This window comes from Centrocercus urophasianus, unplaced genomic scaffold (genome assembly GCF_019232065.1).
Source record: "Centrocercus urophasianus isolate 14NV4802_14NV808 unplaced genomic scaffold, USGS_Curo_1.0 seq_18, whole genome shotgun sequence".
NCBI lineage: Eukaryota > Metazoa > Chordata > Aves > Galliformes > Phasianidae > Centrocercus > Centrocercus urophasianus.
The window spans coordinates 8,959,000-8,983,844 of record NW_024884733.1 but is presented as its reverse complement, the minus strand read 5'-3'; the positions used below and the strand labels follow the sequence as shown (position 1 = coordinate 8,983,844).

The following is a 24,845-nucleotide window of genomic DNA, read 5'->3' as shown; positions in this document are numbered from 1 at the left end:
GATACAATAATTACTCCCAATTTTTTCCACTGAATTTGCTGCTTAGCTAGTTTTTACAACTCTGCTGAATGCTTACCAGCATTGCAGGGTACTTTAGTGTCTTAAAAAACCTCAACTTCACTCAACTTCATCCAGACAACTCATTCATACTTTTGGGCATAAACTAACATAGTTAGCTGGAAAAGTTATGTGTGTTTTTTATTTCAGTTTTATCATCGTTCTCTACAAATATATGCCTTAGCTCTTTGGGTCAAGTGGCAACATCGTAGTATTTTACTATTTACAGAATAACATCTAATTTTGACTTTTATCTAATTGAGTTATGCAATGCACTAACTAGTGAATTAATAGTTGGGAAAGTGCTGACTCTTTTTGCTACATTGTTTCTATAAAGAAGCAATATGACTGCAAGGCTTCCATTAGCAGGAGAAGTAGCTCTTTTTATTGTAGCGCAAATCAGAGAAAAATGCGATTTGTATTTTGAGAGAACTTCATCTAAACTTTCCATAACAGATTCAAACACTATAAATACCACACAGGACATATTTCAGAGAGTAATTGAGTTTTCACAGTGTATGCAAAATTGTCTTACTTCTCTTTGTTTATCTGCAATTGTATTTTTGTATTTTAATAATTTGTTTGTAGAATTTTATTCCTTCACAGAGAAGCTTTAAAAAAAAAGGATAATTAAAGAAAAAGATCATTAAATGTCAGTACTGCTGGTATTTCTTTCATTGTTGTGCTTGGCTCGACTGTTCACTCTCTTTGTAGGCAAACAACTTCTGAGTAAAACCATAATTTTGGCTATGGAGAAATTGCTGGATCTGACCTTATTTAAGTTTTTAAGTCTCTCTTTTCAACTGCTTGTAAATAAAAAATAACTGTAAATAAGAAATTCACTTAGCCAAAGTTTATTTAGACCAGTTCTATTAAGTCAACAGTGTGCAAACCTGAAACAGAAGACAAGAGAAACATCTGTTCCCATGAAGTCAATAGGAATCCATCCCCCTAAGTCCTTTTTTTATTCCTGGCGTTGGTGATTTTTCTTGACTGATTCATTGAAGGGCACTGGTTTAACTAATTTGTCTTGCACAGGTATCTTTCCTCTGCGTCCTCTCTGCTAGTGCAAAACAATCTTCCCTTTAAAGCTTATTTCCTACCTAGATTTGTCATAAAGCTATTATCATTAATCTGTGCTTCAAGAGTTCCTTTCACTTTTTAAAGACCATGAGTTATCTTCCTGATTTATGTGTTACAGTGTGACAACCATATGCAAACAAGACTGTTTATACTTACCTGAAGTTCCTTTAAAAAGAATATTTTAATCATATCTCCAAATCATCTGTTTTTTATAAACAAATATCATAAAAATATACCAATCTATATTTTCCTCTGTTCTCTGGAATTTATAATAAAATGTTATCTTTGTTCAGGAATATTCAGAGTATGTAGAGTCAGCTTGTAATACTCTACTAAATTCTGTAGGTTTTAGAAACCACTTCAATCAAAACCCCACTTTTAATCTTTCCATTTAATTGTCCTGCAAGTTATAATTAAAAGATGATCATCTGTTTACTGTGGACCTCATAAAATATATTTTGAAATCATATTTGTTTTTCAGGAAACAATAATAAAAGCAAAATATTTTCAGCACTTTTAGGGAAAAAAGAAACAATGCAGCAGTAATAAGTAAGGAATAATGTAAGCATGAAAAGTAGAATTTACTTACCTAAACTAAACAGCACCAGGAATTTGAGACATACAAATTCTCGTAGATCAAACTGCAGGGTACGAAGCTTTGCTACTAGTTCTTGTGCGTGGCTCATAAGGTTGTTGAGGGTGGCTCCAGCTTGTGATGCTATTATGGAATAATCTACCTGCAAAAGAGAAGTACATATTTCTATGAAATATATCTGTCTGTGCCCACAGAACCACTTCAGAATATTTCAAGTAGTCACATAGTCACAAGTAGCTAGGATACTCCTGGATGAAAGAATCACTCTCAATTTAATGATGTTATCAAGTCAGGATGATTTCATATACAAACCCATTTTAGCACAACAGTATATATTGGAGTTATTATTAAACCATACATCTTAATGGTATGTCACATCTCTGTGAATGCTGGTTTGTCTGTATTAGCTTGTGTTCGAGGCTTTATATATGACTGTTGCTTATGACACTGGGAGCTATGTCCCTTATTAGTTTGTCTTATACACTTGGTGTCTCTTGTTCTCATTGTAACTGTATGATCTTGCGGAGAGAGACTGATGAAGTTGGGCTTTGCCCCCACACCAGGCATATTAGTCCTGAGGGATATAAAGTTATTCGTGGGAAATAATCTGGTGCCCGTAACTTGGCCAGAAACCTCTATTCAAGCCCTGAAATGTCGGTGTATTCCCACAGGAAGTGGAGGTATTGTGAGGGTAGTTTCTGTTCTCTTTAGCTACACAAAATCCTGGCACTTTCTGGAGGTGGCTCCAAGGGACTTTTTCTAGCAGTTCCTTTTCTGCTATGGGAGGAGGAGTGGGCAGGTGTGTGGCACAGGCCAGCTGCACAGACACAGTCCCAGGCAGTCACCATGATGCATGAAGCCCCTTCATTTGCAGCACAGTAAGGAGTGTGACTGCAGGGGAGGTCTGCTGCCCTTGACATGCTGCCCTTTCCTTCTCAGAGAGACTGGCCTCTCCACAAGCTGTTCTAAACGTCTCTTGTATGAAGAGGACCAACAGAAAGCTGCAATGAATGCACTCTATTTTAAACGCAATGTTTGTTAGCCAGGGGTGCTTAAAACCCTTCCTAGCTGATATACTCAACTGCAATTCTTGAAATCAGTCAACCTCACCACTGTGCATACTAAAACATTCTTATGGAAATGCTAGTGTCATTAAGGGGATGCATCCATTCAAATGGCTGCACCAGCCACTGCCACTCTGAGAATGGTCACTGCTAACTTCTGTGGAATTTGTTATGGGATGATGAAAGCTGAGACATGCTTAGGCTCTGTGGCCTCAGGGAATGCCATGATCTAGAGACAAAGCGCAGCAGCTATGATGTGCTAGGTGTTTTCAAAATGCCTTTCTTGCCTGGCTATTCTAATATTTGCAGAGCTTTAGTCTCTTAGGGGCCTCCACAGCAACAGGGGAATTGACAGCCATACTTCATATAACCACATGTTGGTGAAGCCCGGCTTTAAACTAAGGCAAATTCTAATGGTAAGTGCACACTGTGGGTTAACAGTGTGTTTAAAGATGTCAGTGCTCTAATCTAGTCTTTAAGGTCTCTCAAAATAAAGTATTTAATGAAGAAGGATCAGATACCACCAGAAGAAATAGAACAGTACTGAAAATTTTGTTTTTCCAGGCACTGATCCCTTAGAATTTATACTTTCTAAGTAAGTGCTATGGATACTGTCTTTTGAAACATATTCTTTCTTTATTTTAAAAGTGTTAAATTATTTCGCTCAATCATAAACAGCTATAAAGCAAGAAGAAAACTCTAGGACTTAAACCTGTCAAAATTTCAGCCAGGAAAGATAAGATAAATGATTGAAAAGGTCTAAAACTAACCTCTCCTAGAGATGACCTTTATGTAATCAATAGGTTACAGATTTTAATAAGACATTTTATTTATATATACTTAGTGCTCCCAAGACATTGATTGGAAGTAACTGTACAAGAAAAATGAAGTTACTCTTTTGGCATGGATGTTAAAAATAGCACTGCAGAGCATTTAGTGTTGTGCTTATGTTTCAGTGAAGCCAATGGATAATGCTTAAATATCCTATGAGATAGTTTTTATTGCTGTCTTTTATACTTGGGAACACTGAAGTGGTGACATTAAATTGTTTATTCTCGTCCAAAGAAATCTGTGACAAAACTAGGATCCAGTCTTTGTGACTCCTAGACAAACTGTCTTTCAAAAACTGCTTTCTACTTCATCTGTTCTCTCTCTCTCTCTCTCCCCCCGCGGGGGGGCGGCCTCCACGTACATAAATTTATTTACATATTTCGTTATAGATAAGGATATATGTTTACTTAAATAGTAACAAATAAGTAGTAAAGTGCCCAAATGCTTTTTATTCATAGAGCAGTTTAATATGGTGATACGATTCTACTACTTCCTATTGAGAAACTGGTCACATACAAATATCAACTCATTCTCAACTTAATTTCCCTTTTGTAATGTTAATTCTTTGTTGTGTGGAGGAAGAAAGCTCGAAATCCCTCACTGAGGTTCCAGTTTGAGGGGGAAATATACCTTTCAATTCATAATAAGATGTTAAGATGTCTGGATGTCAAGAATATCAGTGGCTTTAGTGCAGCAATTATGCCGTAATGGAAAAGCCCAGTAGATGTCTGGATCTCCCACCATCCCTCTACTGGAGAGCTCTCACACAACCTGCTACTCTTTCAGGTGCATTTAATATTTGCAACACCAGCAAATTTGTCTGGGAGGCAAGTCCTCATCTGCCACTCACCACGAGCAGGCTGTATTAAATTTTTATATTTATTGACATTTCATTACCATAATTGACTGCAGTTGGTTCTCTAGTAGAAGGCACAGGGCTGCCTCCTAAGCAGGAGAATTGGTCCCTTGAGTAGGATTTGCAATTAAAAACAATGCAGAATGGATTTTTTTTTATTGTGTAAATATGATGAGTTGAATTTTCGGCTTTAACTAGAGAATACTGGGTGTGCAGGAGGCTTTTTTCAAGAGTGAGCAAAATTATAAGTCAGTGGAAAGACGACCCCCAAAGGTGTCAATCAGTTTATAGAAAATCAACTGTGCATGAAAAAGCCTCAGTTAATGTCTTTTTGGAAAAAAATTGGTCACATTAAAGAGTATACTATCTTGCTTGTTTGGTTCTGTATGCAGAAAGCAATATTAAAAGGTGTATTAAATCTTTCACCTTTCAGTTCATGATTAAACATGCTTTTAAAAGACAAAAAGAGCCTAGTTCTTGAGCAAAATGCTTACTTGCATACTGACATCTTAATATTTGCTTAACACTGTATGACAAATTCCACTTGGTAAATCAAATCAACAAATGGCTTCCCAATTACTATTACTGCACAATTTAGTTGATATTGATGGTGACAAGTTAGCTGGTATTTTTGAAAACAGAAGCTTCAGTGATGCTTTCATATCACCTAGTTTAGAAATAAAGCAAATGGCATAAAGTTATGGCTGCACATATGACTGGAGGTGTAAATTCCTCATGTACCAGTACTCTGTGCTATCTTGCACGGTGAATATAGTAATGATGAAGAAGTAATGATTGAGATTTAACTGGGTTAGCTCAGTACCAAAGCAGTGCCAACAGAACAGCACTGTATAATTTATGCTGCTACTTGTTCTTGCCATTCTGGTACTTACACTTAGTTGTTTATGGTTAGTGTGGATATCACTGTATGTGCTATACTGCAGGCTGTGCTGTAGTACCGTTTGCTAACTGATGTGTTTAAATCTAAAATTAGGTACTAGAAACCTCCACTCTGCTGCTATCTAACTTTGCTTAAAGTCCTTGCTGGTCTGTCTTCCACTTAGAGAGTCAAACTGGCTCTAAGCATGGCCAGGACTACTCCAGTCATGACAGTGGAAAGTAACTGTGTGTCCAGCTCATGCAACAGCTCTTTTAATATCTGTGGACTGGATTACCTAAGGCATCAAAAGTGCCAGACTGGGAATTTTTCAGCAGTCAACTGAGATGTGAGAAGTCCAGGGTCAAATCTCTAGTCCAAAGAGTGCATGGAATATATTAGTGTATCCTGGCAGTTGGGGCATCTGTTGACAGTCAGAAAGATCAAGTAGCCTCAGGTAAGCCTCATACATCTTGTAGACACGTTCTGATCAAGAATATTGGGCAGAAAGAGAGATCTGGGGGAGAACTTCCAGTTTTGTATTCCAAATAGAAAATTGCGCTCAATTCATTTCAACAGGCATGTAATACCCTTCTTTTCACCATTTCTGATAGCTACTTCTCACAGCTACCTCTGAGTTTGCTGGCCTTCCCGGCTGCATTGCAGAGGTAAGGGCTGGGTGGATGAGGCAGCAGGCTTTGCAAGAGAGAATACAGAAATACTAACAGCTCTGAAAAAAAAAAAACAAAACTGATAGTAAAGGGGATCATATAGCTAAATGGGACTGCAGAGAGATATGGCCATGCTAAGTATTTTTTCTAAGTCCCTTTTTTTGATCCAGTTCAAAGTGACTTAAAAGTCCAAATGCCTTAAATGACAGTGGAAGCAAGTCAGGCCAGTGCTGAGTGTTCATGACAATTCTTCTTAAAAGTAATATATCTTGGTAAAGTACCTACAGTTCAGGAGCTTTTAGAAAGTCAGGTGTCACAAAAATTTCTCAACTGATAAGCAGAGCAGTTAAGAGATGGAAATGACTGATACAGCAGATTGTTTTTCTCACATGAAGTAAGTTAGCTCACTGTGGTTTTGGCAGCAAGCACCTGGGTGCAGCAAAATGACCATCCTCTTCCTCACTGCTCTGCTCTGTGCTACTCTGGTAGCAGAGCCTGCTGCTGGCTGTGTGGACTCTGACACTGCTCCCATCCTCAGGTAGCAACCTGCACTGGAAGCCCTGAAGCCTTTGAGTTGGCTCTAGTGTCTGGCTATGTGAGTGGGTGAGCATTTCTCCCAGAAAAAGGCATTAGGCATAGTATATACCAAGCAAGCTAATTTACTATCACAATCTTAATTACTTTCCCTATTTCCTGAGGTAGGAGAGAAGATATATTTTGCTGGCAATTGTGGTGATTATTAAATTCATTAAATATTTTCATGTTATTAATACTTTCATTAATTATATTTCAAAAATGTTAATGTTATGTTTTAAAGCAAATGTATGTAGAAAAACACACAGGAGAGGTGCCTACAGAAAAATCAAGGAGGATTCAGCACAGACAAAATCAGCGAATGCTCATATTAGTTTTGGATATATTAATTAAAATTGTGATGACTTACACAGTGTAAGATGCTTGTCATTTTAACATGATATACAATAATAGAAGATAATGAATTAAGTTGCCAGTGGGCCTTTCCCCTAGGATGATGTTATTGTGCTTGCTAATTAGTTATAATATGCAAATGGTAACACTCTAAAGTATTGCAAAGTATGTCTAACTCGGTTTCAGAGAAGACTAGTACATCAGGATTGGAAAAACTCTGTGCCCAGTTGTTGATCATAAATAAATTCATTTATAGTAGAAATATTTATGTCACAAAAGGCACAATGATAAAAATATTTTGAAGTTTCATTTAGAGAGCTATTTTAGCCAGTTACATTACATTTTCCTACTTTAGTAATTGTGGTAGTCCATTCTTCAAACTGTTATTAATATGAAGATGTTAAAGTATAACTGAACTAGAGTACAGTAGAATCCATTTCTTTGCTTCAGTGTTGCAATGGTCTTTGTGTTTCTTATGTATAGAAGAGGTGATATGCAACCACTGCTGAATGTACAATATTGGAAGACAATCCATCAATGGAAATTTTTTGTAAATGTTTGGGCAGCCTCACTAGGACTGTACTAATTCAGTCTATTTCTTCAGGGACTTTTAACTCTTTTGATTTCATTTTTCTGTCTTACACACTTACATGAATCTCTTCTCTACTAAGTTGAACACTTTCCCATTGGTCCAGAAGACTGGTTGCATTTACATTGGATCCCGAAAGTATCGCTGCTTCGGTAGGCTATGGATAGTTGAGACAGATAGATGTATTGCTTCTGTCTTTTAACTGGATTTGGAATTTTATCCTTAAAACCTCAGTGCTACAACAGGTTCAATAGCAAGCAAATGTGAATAGAGATCAGTTTTTTCACAGGCATGTTCTTTCTCAACCACTCTTCTAAATCTGTACAACAGCTTCTGCAAGGGTCATCCTTTTATTTGTGAAACAATCATCTGCAGCCTACAATCTGAAAATGAAGCTATTTCCTAAGAACCTTTTCAGCAGTAAGACAAGTTGGTCACCTAGACAAGCAGATTCTCTGAAGCCAATGAATTCATGTACATCAGGAGAATTAGAAGCCTTCTCTGCAAGTGGTAAGTCTAACAAAATGGCATTGCCACAGAAAATTCCTCAGGCAAAGCCCCTATGTGATACCTCAAGACCTTTCAGTAAGGTACAGCTGAAAAAGCTACAGAGCACCCCTTTTCAGTGGAAGTTCAAGCCACAAAATTCTGATCTAACTTGAAGTTAGATTATGATTTGCTTCAAAACAAAATGCTGTTGAGATCTTGGTTATTCCTCATGCTCTCCTCAGGTGTTGTCTTAGAATATAAGTCCAGGTGAGAGGATATATATGTTTGATGTACGTGAATTAATCAGTAGCTTGAACAGTCTCAAAAAGTATCAGATTTAGGCATATTCTTAGGCACACTTTTGAATCTGAAACACTTTGACCAAACTCAGCAAACAGAAGGTTTGGCAACACGGAGGAGTGGAGGTATGAACAAAATGAGCTGATCCTACAATTGATGTGTTGTGTGTTGAATGCTGCCTGAAAATGCAAGAGCAGTGACATTCTGTACAGAACTTCAGTGTCTATCCTGTGTGTGCTGGATCTTGGAAATTGACTATGTATTGTTGGAGTAGAAGATACAAAACTAAAGTGCTCAAGTTGGATGCATTAAATTTCTATAATTACAAATTGTCTGTTAAAATTACAAGGCACATGGCAAGCCAACTAAACTTTACGGATGGAGAGCATATTGGCAATGATTTACAATTAACTACCACATTGCAAATCACTCCTTGGCTGTTTTCTATTATGAAATGCATTTGTGCTACTTTATTTCCTTTTGAAATGGTAATTACTGCTGCTAAGGGGCAGTAGTTAGTGCAGAAAATGAAGTGTGCAGCACAGGGAGGAACTTGTTTCTGAGGAACTGCTGAGGAATTGTAATGATATGAAAAAAGTGCTTTCCTGACACACATGCACACAAAAGAGGTTCATTTATGAAACTCGAACCAAATAAATAACAAAATAAAGTAAACCACAGCCTTTTTGTGCAAGGGACGTTGTTCACTTCTTTGTTGCTGACTGTGCTTTTTTTTTGCCATCAAAGTAGGACTAGTGGATTGACACTGGGAAAAACTCATAAGCCAGTGGCTTGAGGGAAACGCACGTGTATGGTAATGTGATAAGAATGCCCTGGGGTAACAGGTGTGAGCTGATGTGTTTGAAAATTATCGAGTGTGCTTCTAACTACTAGCCCATTTTAGATACCTAGGATTGAACAAAAAATGGTACGGCCCTGGAGAGCTAGATTAAGTTTGACTTTTATATCTGAGGAGCAGAGGCTGTGCACTCTGAGTGGAGAGAGCAGGTATGCTCTAATTAAGTGGTGGTAAGCTCCCCCCTGACAGCTTCTCTCTTGACTGTGATTGTAAAAAGGACTGTGTTTATGAGTAACTTTTATGGAGGAATATATTAAGGTAAGCAAGGAATGAGGCTTCTAGGGTCTCCAATTTGGTAACTTGTGGTGATAATCATGATCTCTCAGGTAATAAAATAGGCTATCTAGCTCCGGACCTCAGTTTAAAGTTAATATATTTGAAAACAAGGTGATTGACTGTAATTTTGCTCATAGTGCTCTGCTGGTAGCTGTAAGTAAAAACATATACAGCACTTTTCATTAGAAGTGTCAGAGTGCTTTCCACACTTGAATCAATTAATTTCTGTAAATTCCGTTCCTCCTACTGGAGGAACTGAAAGTATCGGGCAGCATCCAGCAAGTATGCAGCATTTAGTGGAGCAGCAAATACTGGTAATGCCATGGTCTAGAACTGTGGTTTTCCAGAATTATTTTACAGTTAATTATTGGTGAGAGCAATGGTCATAATTCCCCTGTCATAAGCACATTTGAACTAGGCTTATGCCTTAGAAGGACAACAGACCAACTTGATGCTGCCAGGATGGTCCATTCTGATGTTCAGAGGTAGTCGTAGTGAATCAGATTGGCTTAACAGGAAATTCAGTACTGAGCTACACTGCCAAAAGGCAGTAGTGCACAGCAGGTGAAAGCTGGAAATGGCTCAGAACAAAAAATATGGAAGCGCTGTCTAAGTACGTAAGGAAGATTTTAAACTAGTCTGTTTAAATCAGCTAAAGCTGAGACTTGTGCAGGATGTCAAATCACTAGTAGAGGAAGAACAAGGAAAATGTAGAACTGTTGCTGGAGTTGGCTGGTGATTTAGTATTAGTGAACACAGACTGGACTGAGGTACTCGGTGCCACCTTTGCATCAGTCTTTGCTAACTGGGTCTCCTAAAACTCTCTGCTTCGCAGCAGAGCTTAGGGAGGAAGAGAGTCGTATGCTGAAAAAACTTGCTGGAAGGAAAGGGTCTGGTTTAGTATTCTGATAATACGGCTCCCTGCTCCCCAAGCAGCCTAATTGAGAAGAGGAATGCACAGAGGATGGAAAACTCAGGGGTGCTTGCATCAGTTTCAAGTGACAAATGTTGGCATAGAAAAGCCAAACTATGTTAAAAGGAGAATGCATTAAACTTACTTGACAGACTTGGGGCAAAAATCGATGTAATCTGTTCAATTTACCCAGGTTTTAATTTAGTTGGAAATATACAGCTTCCAAAACCAGGTGATGATTTCTAAGCAGTGCATTTAATTAGCATGCTGCTGTCCAACAGCAGTAAAATGCTATGCTTTGCCATGAGAACATGTACAGCTGCTTTTTTTCTGCAAATAAAGATAAAAGTGGCTAATCCAGATAAGAACTGTTATTGTGGAAAAATGGTGGCAGTGGCAAGAACGTAAAGGAATGTAAATGTCTTCAACAGTTTCTGTGGAATTTATGCACTCGGCACCTTTAAAAGCTAGCTCATCACATAACAAAGGAGGCATTAATTTAGCAGTTTATTCAGTAACAGAAATTAGTCTATGTGCTTATGGATTAACAACAGAGGAATCACACAAGAACCCTGTGTGGTAAATGAAATAGTTGCCAGCGTAATTCTTTCTGCTTTGCAGATTGTGAAATGCAAATAAATAGAATCAGTAATTTTATTCAGTAGCACTGATATGTATCAGGAATGATGCAACTAATTTTTTCTCATATAAATAAAGACTACCACTTCATTTCATCGAGGACTTTCCACACAGGTGCAGGAGCCAATTCTATAGAATTTTCCCACTACTTTTCCTGTACAAGTGGATCATTTTCCCCTTCTACTGTACATCTTTTAGTCATAAATACAGTCATTTCCTTAGCCATTTCTTAATGCTAAGAAGTGTTTATAATGATTTTTATAAACACTTCTTAGCATTAAGAAATGGCTACAGTGTTAGAATTGTGACTAAAGCTATAAGCAGATTCCTGAGCACACAGGCACAAATGGAGAATCTGTATAGTTAGAAAAGGGAACTCTTTCCCTTGTGTGTATGCATCTAGGCAGTTCATTTTGCAGCTCCTTAAGTAGCAGTGGACTATCATTTGTTTTCACTTTGAATCAGGAATATCACACACAGATGCATTTCTCTTTGATACTGAGATTTTTTTTTCAGAAAGAAGAATCTTAGGAATAAGGTTCTTTATTGTCTTCTTTGTGCTTTGGAGAGTATGGATGAGTAAAATCTTCCTACTTCATTCAATTTTTCTCACAGTTTTCCTGGTATTTGCCCACATTATGGCTCTTGCATTTTGGGTAACCCAAGCATTTGACATCTAAAGAAAATTAGCTGTTGGAAAGCTGTGCAGAAACTGGAGTGCATGTTCCCCAAGACAGCTCCTGAGACAATATCTGTGTGCATATCCTATGGTCTGAATTATTTTCCTGGTTTTAGGTGTCTCAGCTCCCCAGTCTCTCACACAAGCGCATACTTCTCTAAAAGCAAGGCATTTTTGAGGCAGTAGCTGCAAGTTATCTAGGTTTCTGATCCAGTTAGTGATTCTTTTGAGTAAACCATTATTCTGAAGGGAAAATAAATTGCTTAGACCTGAAGCACAGAGTTTGGGATGTCTTGTTGTTGCTGTCAGAAACAAACCATTTTAGCTCCAAGAATATAAATCCTTGAGAAACACTTCTCATCTGCTGTTTTTCAATCATTGAGGTATACAAGTATATTTGAAAAGCAAAGTGCTTATGATTATATCTGCTTTTATAAGTTTAACTATAATCAACAGACCAAGAACTGAGTGCACAAGTCATTTTAGCTACATTATTTGTGGAGAATGTCTGAGAATACAGAAGTGCTTCTGACCTAGTTAAACTCCTGCTATTTTGAAAATGATTATTAAAAAGCCATCAATACTTCTCTGAGCTCACATACTCACTTGTTGCCCGGTAACCAGAAGGATGGAGCCTTCTTTCCCGTGTACCACTTGCCGGTAAATGTGATCTAGAATTAAGAGTTCACTCCAGCAGTTCTGAAGCAACTTCATTTGGTCATCAACCTGTAAAGCAGACATTGGTGGCGTTACACTGGAAATGAGTCCTCCATCACACTACAGAGTCTGAAAGCTGGCTACCATGCCTCCTCCTTCAAATATCAGGATAGTCATGAGAACAGAAATGCTATCAAAAATTATTTGTTCACAAAGCTGCTATTCTCAGCTGAATAAACGCAACACTGCTGAAATCATTATCTGTAAAAGGCATAGAATATTTAAGTTGATTATGTTATGCAAAGTAATAATAGTAGAATAAGATAGTTCTGAAATGCTTGTAGCAGCATTACATTGTTTTTGGTAAAAAAGAAAAATAGCATATCCAATGCTAATGTGAACCTTCCCATCATTGGGTTCATCATTGAATCTCAGCTTTTGTAAACAGAGAAACTCTGCTGGTTCAAGACCACTAATGCTGCAACAAGCCCGAGTCAGAGCCAAGTCCCTTTCAAATGGAAAAAGTGAAAAAAAAAACCAAAAACAGGTAAACATTCTTGGTAAGAATGGCTGCGTAAGTATGAAAAAATAAAACATAAACATGAGCTGGGTGTCTTCAGCAGGGCACAAAAGAGATGTACACAAGGCAGTGACAGACGTACCACTGCCTGCACTTGCGGACTGCAGGAGCATTCTGGGCATTCTGTACAAGCAGCCTGTATTAAGTTTTTGGTATAATGCTATTTAGGATGCACAGGATATTGGACAATAAAGGCTCTCACTAAACTGACTGTAATTGCAACTAGATAACTAGATCCGGTTTCATTCACCTAAAAAACTGAAAATTGATGAAAATTTGCAGGAACATGGGGAAAAACTGTAATGCAGAGTAAACAACAGTATCGTCTGGATTTGTTCTTGCAGTGCTTACTGACTTCCTCCCTAAAAAAAATAAAGCCTTTGACTTCAGACAGTTTTAGAAGGGTTAAAGGATGCATACGTTAATTTTGATACAATTGAGTGGCTAGGGTGGATGTGGCAATAACATCTATGTTGTTCAAAGGACTTTAAGAGCCTGCATTGGTAGTAACTGCTGAACAGATTTAAAATGATATAAAATAGGAGAAATAAAAAAGAAATTAGCAGAGAGTATTTGCAGTGGACACTTGCATTAAGTTTCTCGGAGACAGTTCTATTAACATAGGTCTTCCAGTGGTTCTTATTTTGATTGATTTGGAGCTATGATAATGCCCAGGAAATTGTGTATGAAGAGCAGACTTGCATAAGCTGAATTAAATACTGCAATAGGCATTTTCAAATTTGGTAATCATTTGTACAATGAATTTTTGCGTTTTATCATTTAATACTTGTTTTCTAGTTATGTAGTAGAGAAAGGGATAATGTTTATAACTAATGGATTTTCCAAGTGTCACCTATGAAAGTTAACTAGTATTTTGTCCTCATTTCCAATCACTTGCCATATGGCTCAAACTTCAGTATCTTAGACGTTCCCTTCTCTCTTTGCCTCCCACATTTGTCAGCTAACCTTCTCCCCTGTCACAATTGTCTCCCAGCTGTTCTGGTCCCGTTTTTTCTCCCTTAGATTTCTGTATCAAATTATTCCCCCTCGTTGGACTGTGCAAGGAAATGAAATCAGGAGAGAAAGGGAACAGATCAGCATGAAGCCGATGTAGAAGCACCTGTGTGCAACACAGCCTTTTCTCCCCCACAGCCTTTGCTAGGACCTTCTCCACGACTGCAGCAGGTATCCCTGCTGGGAAATGCTTCATTCTCTCCACTGTGTTTTCTATGTTGATAGCATTTTCTGTTTGTTTTTCTCTTTTTGTTTTGTTTTGTTTTGTTTTTCTCTTGGTATTCCAAAAGAAAAGAGAACAAAGGAAATTATTTTTAAATGTTGCCAAAATAACATATAAGATTGCAAAAATTAATCACTACAGAATTATTTAATGCTTGTGTTAAGATTGTCTGTCCTATTCCTGTTTTTTTCCAATCAGCATTTTTGTTGTAGTAGTAATGCATAGGTACAAGAAAGGCTGAATTAGTATGGGATAAAACACTCTCAATTTTGGTATTTCAAAAGTTTTACTTTGAGGTTTTGAGCATAATCTTTGAACATAATTGCTGTTCTGCCTACAGTCACAGTTAATACATGTAATCCCAGATAACACCTATAAGCCACATAGGCATGGGCAGCAGAGTCGGAGGACAGAAGGTGTGGACTCTGTAGATGGATATATTACTAAGTCAGAGTAAAGCTTGTGCTATCACAAACTCAGCCTTGCTCTATCTGTATGCTGTCTGTGCCTGTGATAATTCATTTCTGTTCAGACTGCAGAGCAAGGCTGATTCTGTATTAAAAGGTATCTATTCCCCTGCCTGCAACATGTCTTTGACTAGAAAGCCAGTACAACCAAGTGACTTTTTAGCTCAGGAGTGGTCTTCTGAATTCTCCCAGTGAAACACTCACCACCAAAATGTGTGCCAGATTTGAAGTGAAGCATTTTTAGAAGGAATTGTTTAAAATTTACGGATTTTAGTACTCTTGGTTTTCTTGGGTTTTGTGTGTTCATGATCATTCTCTTCTGTGTATAACAAAGTGTTACAAAATTCAAATACATAATGCCAACATTTGATCCTAAATTAGCATTTCAGATAAAGCTACCACAGCTTACATCTGAACAAAACAAGCTGTGAGACAGTTTAAACACTGAACATCCACGTCATAACAACGAATACCTGAATAAGAGGTCAAGCATTTGATTGTATTATAAATGACATATTTCTAGCTAACCCATCTGTCTCAGCCACAGGCAGCAACTTTTGAAAACAAACTGCACTTTACAGGTCTGGCTTTCTGAAGGCCCCAACAGCAGCTAGTCTGCAATCAAAGCCTACCTCCCAAGCTTTATCATGTCATTACTGAGCCAGTGCTGTGAGAACAGTGTGAGATGGCAAAATCACAAAAAAATGTTTTGCACATAGCCTGTTCCTGCTGTTCTACAAGACTCATAAAACTAGCAACAGCGAACATCTGCTAGTAGTTCAGAAAATCTGTCTCTCTGTATTCACTGCAATTTAACCAGTGAAAGCCTATAAAATGGATATCATAAAAAGCAAAATATACATCCAAAACACAGTGTTGGCTTCAGGAAACGATTAGATCCAGCTGCTTTTGCCATTTTAAGAAAGCTGGCAGGGCAGCAAAATGCTTCCCAGTTTGTTCTAGGAAGAAACAGAAGTGGCTTTGAGGAGGGTCGCAAATTAATAAAATGGAGGAGCAATTACAGCCTACTTCTGAAAGGAGTATAGATGAGGAAAACCACATACCTCTGCTAACAGATACTGGATATGAAATAGAAAACAAAACAAACCACTGAGTAAATGTGGTAACATAGCACACCTTATGCTAGGATTAGCTGGCAATCTTTAGGAAGTGTGTAACGTTATCCAGAGCACAGATGCCTTTGTGTTTCTGTGGCACACTTGTGCATAAGCATACATTGTCTGACAAAACAAAAAATTAGCGCTTGGCCACAACAAATGCATATCTTAAAATGATCTTGAAGCCGATGAGGCTTAAGCTTTGGTGGATAAAGTGCAGAGTGAATCCTGAAAAGGAAGTACTTTGCAGAAAAAGCACCATGTGGACTTCAGTTTCTGTGACTCCGAAGCTGAAGCATGCTAGTTCTCCTCCATAGCGAGGAGAAGAAAGGGTAAGATTCTGTGACCACGATGTCTTAGCTCCAGTCATTAGCCTTCAGTAATCAACGTTGGTTTTGTTCATAGTATGTATTCAGTTAGAAGCAAGCCCAAAAGCTTGTACTGGTGACTAAATTTCAAGCTTTTTTGGTTGGTGGAGATTTTTGAGACTGTTATCAATTAACAGCAATAACAAAGTGCCCTTTGAAACAACTACTGAGAATGCTTATAAATAAAAATTGAGCATCATATGGCCAACAACTGGCTACTACAAGAACTCTCCCCAGATCTGCAGCTGCTCCCTGCCATAACAAACTATTGACATAAGCATAATGTAACCCATGTCTCACCTAAGCAAGTTGTCAAATGATATGTCCATTTGACAACTATGTAGCCTCAAGCAAAAACAAGAGTGAATACTGTGCTCAGATGGTTAAATTTAGGTCCTGTCTGGCCAGTGGCATTCAGATGATGACTCTCATCGTCAGGGACAGTGTAACTGGAAGTTGTTGCTGAAAAAATGGTTTTTAAGGAAAGATGTGAAGGAAGCTAAGGAGGAAGGGTGTGACTCAAAGATAGTGTGGAATGAAAGAATAATAATGTTAAGATTGTGAAAGGAGTAAGATGTCTTACTTGTAAAACAGTGACTGGATAACAGAGGAAGCAAGGAGAGTACTTAGGAGGAGGTTGTAAAGGAAAGAGTGTTGTGCAGTGAGAGGATATGAGGGAAGTTGGACGTCAGGTAAAACCATGAAGGTGAAGATGATGAAGTTGGATATCATACAGAATTAAAGGGATTGTGTGAGAGTAAGTGAAACTGCTGGGGCAAAGAAGGAGCAAGTACTTTGTGTCAGACAAACAGAGGATGGCAGTTGTCACGAGCAGAGATGAAAATGGATATGTCTACTATCCACGCTCAAGAAGTAAGAATATTAAGGTAGAGCAAGGAGTAGCTTTCTAATAGCTTTAGTACATGACGGCATCCTATTTCAATCCTTTTTTCTTATAAGAAAATCCTATTCAACTATGATTACAGCAAGGAAAAAGAAACATGTCAGAATTTGGAGTTATCCTTGTGCTGTTTGGATTACTTGGAGCATTTTTCTCACATTACAATTGGAAGATAAATGGTCATTGTCACAGCCACCCACCACCACCAAAAAACACAACACACAAGCCTCCCTGCATCTACAAGGGTTGCTCCGAAAGTAATGCCTTCTATTTTATTAAGTTGGCCTGCAATGTCTGAAGTGGATGTTGGTGGTATGGAAGAAGAGATTGAACCTTCCCATCGATATTCCATTATGTTTTGTTGCTGTGTGACAGATGGCAGCAGAAGAGCGATCTGACAAAACGGTGTCTAACATGGAAGTGCGTATAGAGCAGAGGTGTGTCATTGAATTCCTCCATGTGAAAAATTGCACCCACTGACATCATCAACACTTGCTGAACATTGATTGAGACTAAACAGCAAATGTAGCAAAGTGGCGGTGGATGGTGCATTTGTTTCAGCAGTGGTTATGGTGGTGTTAAGGACAAGCCACATTCTGGATGGCCATGCACAGCTATCACACCACAAAGTGAAGAGTATTTCCTCAGCTCATCCACACTGGTGGCTTACAAGCAGAGAAATGCACATGGAGCTGAATATTGGAAATTGGTGGTGGTGTTGGGATCTTGCAACATTTGCTCAAGGTGAGTCTCAAGAATGTTCACACATGAACAGAAAGAACACTGCGTGCAAGTTTGTCAGGGCCTGTTAAACCAATATGAGGCTGAAGGTGATGGTCCCAGGATCACATCATTACTGGTGATGAGATGTAGTGTTACCTCTACAAACTGGAGTCAAAACAGCGGTCAAAACAGCAACACATTAATTCCCCTTCAAAGAAAAATTTCAGGATGCAGCCCTCAGCAACTAGATTGATGTGCTGGATTTTTGGGATTCCCCCAGATGAGGGAATTACTGCTTGCACAGCCTCTTTGTCACAGCACTTGAAAAGACTGCAGGCTGTGCTCTCCCCTGGTTGCCTTCAGCCATTGTGCATCCCAGCTCTTCTCAGTAAAGCCCCACTGCAGAACTGCTGTATGGTTTGGTGGGGGGAGAGCATGTCTCAGGACCTGACCAGATAAAGGTGGATCTATCCCCCAAGCACGAGATATTGCCTGCATTATCTTCCTTCATGATTTCACTATGCAGTAGTATTTCTCTTGCAGAACATGAAAAAAAAAATCAACTTTGTGTAAAAAGTGAGACAAAGAGATGTAATTCTCTGTTCTTTCCATGTCCTCTGACCTTTTCCCTGGGATTTAGTAGGATCATGGGGCCTAGTGGCACTGTGACACTCCTTTGTGTCCACTATGGAAGATTCACATGCTTTGCTCATCTGTTCAGTGAGCTGTACACTGTTAAATATCCTGATAGAGGTCTAAATACAGATTCCCAGAGGAACTGCCAAGTTCTTTCCTGCAAACTGGAGTTATAAGGGGACTTGAAATCGAGTTCTGTGAGTTCTGAGTTCTCTGCTGGCACGGATTAGAAAACAAGTATGGACTAGAACGTATTTAGACACCACTATTGGTTTGCATAATTCATCTTATGCTATGTAACAAGTCATGCAGGATATTTCTGGGGGTGGAGGAAATAGATTCTCAGATTGAAGTGTGAAGGTCTAATCCTGAGTTCTGTGGTGACACATGATCTCTTGGTGGGACAGAAAGTTGGACTGAGTTGGTGATGAGGCGGTTGCAATTGTCTGCCTACTCTGGAGTCCCACTCAGCCAGGCCCTGAGCTCTTTTTCTGGGGGAGCGGGGGGTTGGGAGGGGATAATGACTGGAAGGCTGTCTGGCTTGCTGGGGCCTCTGTTGACACTGCAGTACCCAATCCCACATTATCCATTGCAGCTTAAGGAAGGACTTATCTCAGAAATGCTAGTTACTCATCTGAAAAATTATTTGTGCTGATGTTACAGATAAGGAAGGCTAGTGCAACACAAGAGTAGTATTGTTGTAGAGTGTATGCTTCCCACAGCATAGGACGTTAATCATTATAAACTTTTGTTGTCTTTGAAGAACAACATTCAAATTGTCAAATGGTAAAATGAAGAATAATGTGTATATTTTGCTGAAATGCTCCTTAATCTTATCAAAACCACACCGTATCTTTCTTTTAGGAAAGTGTTTCACAGTATTTAGCGTACAGTAACAAATAACCCATGGACTTATTGCGATATTTCTTCTGAAAAGGTATTTTCAGCCTGGCGCTTGATGAAATACCTGTTAAAAGTTTCAGGGTCATGCGCTTTTTTTGTGTGTGTTGCTTTAAACTAAGTATTTTCACTATAATTATTGCTGCAGATACAGTTAAACAATGTGCTCACTTTTTACCCCTCTCTGCACCTCCCTCTCTGAGAATCCTTTTTCATCTTTTCAATTGCATCAGCCGGCACTATGGCTCTATGCTTTTCTGCTACTGAAAATTTAAAAGGGTATCTAATGTTTAAAACAAAAAATATGTTTAAAATTTATGTGATAATAATGTGTTGGATTCAGCTGAATTGTTTTTACTTATGTTTCTAACAGGGAATGCCAATGCCACTTTCAAATTCTACGGCCATTGAATAGCCATTTCCTTGTGAACATGAAGTGATTAAACATCTGTCTGAATTGTTCAGCCTGAAGCACAAAGGTTCAAGGGGTGGCTGAACTTCCTTTCAAATGTACTTTGGAGATCCCTTACAAGTCATTGCAGACATATAGCTTGAGTTGTTACTTCATTTTGAGATGCTATAATGAAGCAAATTGCCCCAGATCAAAGTTTTATAAGACAAGAGCATTCCAGAGGCTAATTTTTACTACTGAACGCATACATGGTTTCCAAATCATTACATAGGTAGGAAAGCATTTGAGCTCTGCACATGGGTTGCTACTAACAGTGGGAAACCTGTGCAAGGTTGCTGCCAAAAGCCTGTGCGGTTTTGAAAGAAAATGCGCTAACTTACATCATCAATGAATACCTTACTAAAATGTGATTAGCATTGATAACCTCAGTAATAAAATGCTACAAAGTTCAAGAAAAAATGATTTAATATTAACTACAATTGTTCCATCTCTTTACTTTAAGCTTGTGTTATGCAAAATTGCCCATTCTCTGTAAAGCCAGTGAGCATCTTTAGAGCCCCTATTAGATGACTGTCCTGTTCGTGTCTAGCTCTAGCGTGAAGGGAGCATAAGACATGTTTGGTAGCAATCTACATTTTTTCATGATTTAGAAATGAAAGGAAATATAGAAATATTCGAGTGTGTGCCTTTTCCTGTTCCTTTATGGCATGTAAAGAGCATCTTACAAAGATGCAATTATACTCAGTATGTGCCTGTGCGTGTGTATGCGCATATGTGCATACTTTTGCCCTCAGTAACTTCTGAATCCATCAGCCAGTGTCAGCTGGCTTCAACAGAGAGTTCATGTATCCAGGTCGCTACGTTCCTACTTGCTTTCCAGGAATCGGTATCCAGATAGAGGAAAGTAAGTGCTAAGTACCACCCTGAAGGAAAGACTAATAAGCTTACCCTATATTCAACATCAGAGAACCGAGAGAGAGAGAGAGACAGAAGGATAAAATGCTTCATTAATTCCCTGCTTGTAGAACTACTAATATTTGGAATATCAAACTGCCTTGCACTTTATTAAAGGCATAGATAAGGAATTTATAGCAGAAAGCATTGTTTTGTCTTAGAAAGGCCCCATGCTTTTGTATTCACAAAATTTGAAGTGAATACACAGTGTCCATACTTTGAATGGCACATAGTGTTTCCTGCTCAGCAAATGCCCATGGGGAGAGCAATGGCTTTGTAACATCTTCTCTCCCCTCATGCCCTGGGACAGCTCTCTAAGATAATCTGACGATTCCTATGGGTCCCTTACAACTCAGGATATTTTATGATTCTATGATTCTTCTATAACTGTGAAAGGGGGGATCACACCAGCCATGGCCAGGCATTTCCCAGTTTCAGTGTTCACCTTCTGTTTAGTCAAATACTTTCGTAAAAAAACGGCCTTCAGCATCAGTTCATGACCATCCTGTGTTCTTGCAAGAATGTAATACAATGTGTATGGTTCTAGGGGCCTCCGGTTGCTGAAGTGTATAGGGATGCAGCAAATGCTTATCCTATTAAGGAACAAGACCTCTCTTCTTTTATTAGTCTTTGGATTCTCTATTTGGAGAGCATCCCACTCTCCAAATACAACATATTTAAGTTCTTCAAACATCAAATGAAAGGTCTGTCATTATAAACTTTACGTTATGTGTAGAGTGCAGCAAATGTAACATAAAAACCTATTTTCCTCCTGTTCCGGAAAAATACATGCATCTCTTTGCAAACTGCACAAAGATTACTTAGTATTTTGCAGTCAGCAATATTTCTGATGAATTATAAATGTGTTTTTCTTAGGTTCTTTTTTTTTTAATCTGAAAATAAGGAAACAACTTCTTTGTAGCCCCAACTGAAAGTTCTGCTTACAATGCAATGTTTTTTCCCTCTCAAAGCGAATACAAAGGAAAGAGGAAAATTATTCTTCTCAGCACCAGTTTCACAGTGTGAAGAAGGAGATGTCTTCTTCAGGACTGGACCCATAGAACTGATCTTCAAAATACTTCTCCTGTGTTTATCTCTACTGATGTTATTACAGTATACATTTATGCATGGTCGGCTCTAGAACTTAAAAAAATCAGGCAATGCTGTGTAGTTTGTGTAGCAATTTTGAGAGTAAAACTGCTTAATTCACTTGAATTACTCCAGAAATACTGCTGTGTTTTCTGATATCAACAAACTAAATTCCAAAATCTGCTGGGCCTGATTCTTACCTCTCACCTTGCATGAATGTAAGTCCTTAGACTTATGTCAGATCCACACAATTCATCATTATCACTGTGGGTCTGATCTGCATTTTAAGAACCATAGAGATGTCCTCTGGGGAATCAGAAGAGAAGACTGAGTCTTGTAGATTTTAAAGTACTGGTAGTGAATTTATTCTCAATATATTGAATCAGCAGTTTCACTCCATTATACAGCAACTTTCGATTAAAGTCTCCAAGGGCTTCTCCAAGTCACAAGTGTTTCAGCATTATCTGAAAGGGGTTTTAATATGTAATGTTCCTTTCCTGTTCGATGATTTGTTGGATAAATTATCACAACATTTTTCCTAAAATAATAACACCAAATCTCGACAGAGATCAATACAACACACAGGTATACTGTTAATAGTGTAAAATATTCAACTCATGGTAATAACTATTTTCTACAAAATAAATATTCTATTAAAACTCAAGTATGGATAATATGGAAAAATACTTTTAGCTTGTGCACAAGAGAAGCGCTAATTTCAAAAGAGCCCTTTAATATGGGAATGGGCTGGCAGAGCAATCTCCCAGCTCACTGCATCCTATTCCTTCAAGTGCTGTATGCCCCCTGACACCGGTTTTTGCATACATTTATACAAGAGTTGCTTAAATTGGCTCTAATTTAAATTGCATTATATGGATACCTCCCATTTTGCATTTCTTTACATCCAGGACATCTATTCAAGGGGTGTGGAGTATGGGAAGAACGTCAGCCAAGAGAAGTAGTCTTATTCTTTTAACAGCTGACACCTACAAATGCTGGTTTGTGTGCACAGCACCAGACTATTTTCCCCATATGGGAAGTATGCAAGCAATCTGATTTCATGGCTGAAAAGGAGTTACTTTAAAGTTACAGCAGCATAAATGAGAGAAGAAAAATGTTTCAGGTGTGTGTTAGAGATACCCAGAATGGGAAACTTTATAGACCACATAAAGAAACTAGTAAATCAGATGTTACGTATCATTTCTAGTAGGCACCAAATGTGAATGTAGAACTAACTTTTATTCTGAAGGATCTTTTTTGATTTGCATAGTAACATTTAGGTTTTTGTTTTATTTTGGTTTTATTGCATCAGTAATATTTTCCAGATTAAAATATGTCGTGATGCGACTCCTATGGACTTCCCTTTTCCGCTAATGTTGTATTGATATTACTTGTTTGCCTGCTTAATATATATATGTTATATGTGCAAATAACTATGTTGAATATAGAAAGACCAGTTTTATATTTTAAGTGTTCTTTCTCTTGATTGCAGAGCATTTCATTCTTTGTCAGAAACTAGAACGTTTCTATACTTTGCTTTTCATAATCCTCTAAATATTTCTGACCAACATCTAATTGTTTAACTGCAGATATTTCTTTTTGCCCATATTTGAATCACTGAAACATATAGAACTTAAGTCTCAAGACTGGGTGCTGCAGTTAAACAGGACAGAAAGTCACCTGTATTACACCTTTGGCAGCAGAAACAGGTAAGGCACTGCACTGGTGACACAAATGTACTTCCCACTGTTTTCCTGCTTTGTAAATTGAACTGCTGAGAAAATACCAGCGAAAGCGGTAAGAAATCTTGAGAAACAGTGTTTTCGTTCAAGATGTGAAAGGAAATGCAATACTGATGGGAAAAAAAATGCAGAAAGGTTACCTTACATCCCAGAAGCTGCAGCAGTAATAGTAAGTCACTGGGGCAGAGATAGAGAAAGAAGATGCAATGATACGGGAGAAAGTGAAAGAATGTTTAGCATTGGAAATGGGGTTTATCATGTACTAAACAAGTGCCTGTCTAATTAAATAGGAAAAGTTTCTTAAAAGCATCCCCAAGGAAGCTGAAGCCATAGAAGAAGGTAAGAACTGGTGAGTTACTGTATACAGGAGTGATCCAAAACACTCGGTTCGTCTCTTTACGTCTTAAAAGCATTGCAGGAGGCTTTTGGTATGCAGCTACTACCATCTAGCTAAATTCTTTCAACTCTGAATATCATCTAGATGAAAAGTTAGCTTCTTTCTTGACAAATGCAATTGTAGAAGAGCAGACAGAGCCATGCTATTAAAAATCACACGAAGTGTTGATTGAATGAATGTTCAAGAGATAGAGTATTAAAATGTTTTTTTCATTTATCCCTTTATTTGGCATTGCTTCATTTATCCCACTTCCTTTTTCCTGTAAGCTCATTTGAAAATCTCTTAAGCATCATTAAAATAAGGTTGTCACAACTCTGCTCAGGTCCCATACAGATATAAGCACTGCAGTTAGGATTAATGTTAATGTTTGTTTAAAGATATCCTTGAATAAACTGTTTTTTATTTGAGCTGCTTTTTCTGTTGATGAGAAGAGTTTTTACAGTACAAAACATGGATTGAGAAAATCTTTATGGGCAAAAATGATGGAGGACAGGTGAAGGAAGCAAGCACAGTTAAGCAAGCTGTTGTCAGAGCTGGACACGTTACCAGGTATCTAGATTTTGAGCCTCTATGCTGAGCTCCTAAATATTTGCATGGAAAAGAATAACTGTGAATTTAGAAAAATGAGAGATTAATCAATCATCTAATTGATAAGTCTTTTTTTGTTCATTTCTGGATGTTCCATGTTCATTGCAGGGGAGTTGGACTAGATGGCCCTCAGAGGTCCCTTCCAACTCTAAGGATTCTATGATTCTGAGATGTCAACTTTGGAGATGAACAACAAAAGTTGCTCTGATAACTTTCCATTCACCCTGGGGTGCACCATATGCTACAACTCCGAAAGCTGAGTTCTAGTCAGAATGGCAGACCCTTGATCGATGGACAAGAGTTTGTAATAAGATGGCATAAATTTTGTTTTTAAAGAATCAGCTTGAACACAACTTGTGTTCACCTGTCTG

The 24,845-nt window shown here is 38.2% G+C and overlaps 1 protein-coding gene across 2 annotated transcripts in view; it reads right to left on the bottom strand.

Moving 5' to 3' along the window:
- Window positions 1-24,845, bottom strand: part of NR5A2 (nuclear receptor subfamily 5 group A member 2) — an 87,072-nt gene that overhangs the window by 24,495 nt on the left and 37,732 nt on the right. For both annotated transcript variants that reach the window (XM_042820031.1, XM_042820032.1), the window contains 2 exons: window positions 12,312-12,431; window positions 1,730-1,877 (listed from right to left, as the gene is read on the bottom strand). In XM_042820031.1, coding sequence (XP_042675965.1) covers window positions 1,730-1,877; window positions 12,312-12,431 — 268 coding nt within the window. The remainder of the gene's footprint in view (window positions 1-1,729; window positions 1,878-12,311; window positions 12,432-24,845) is intronic.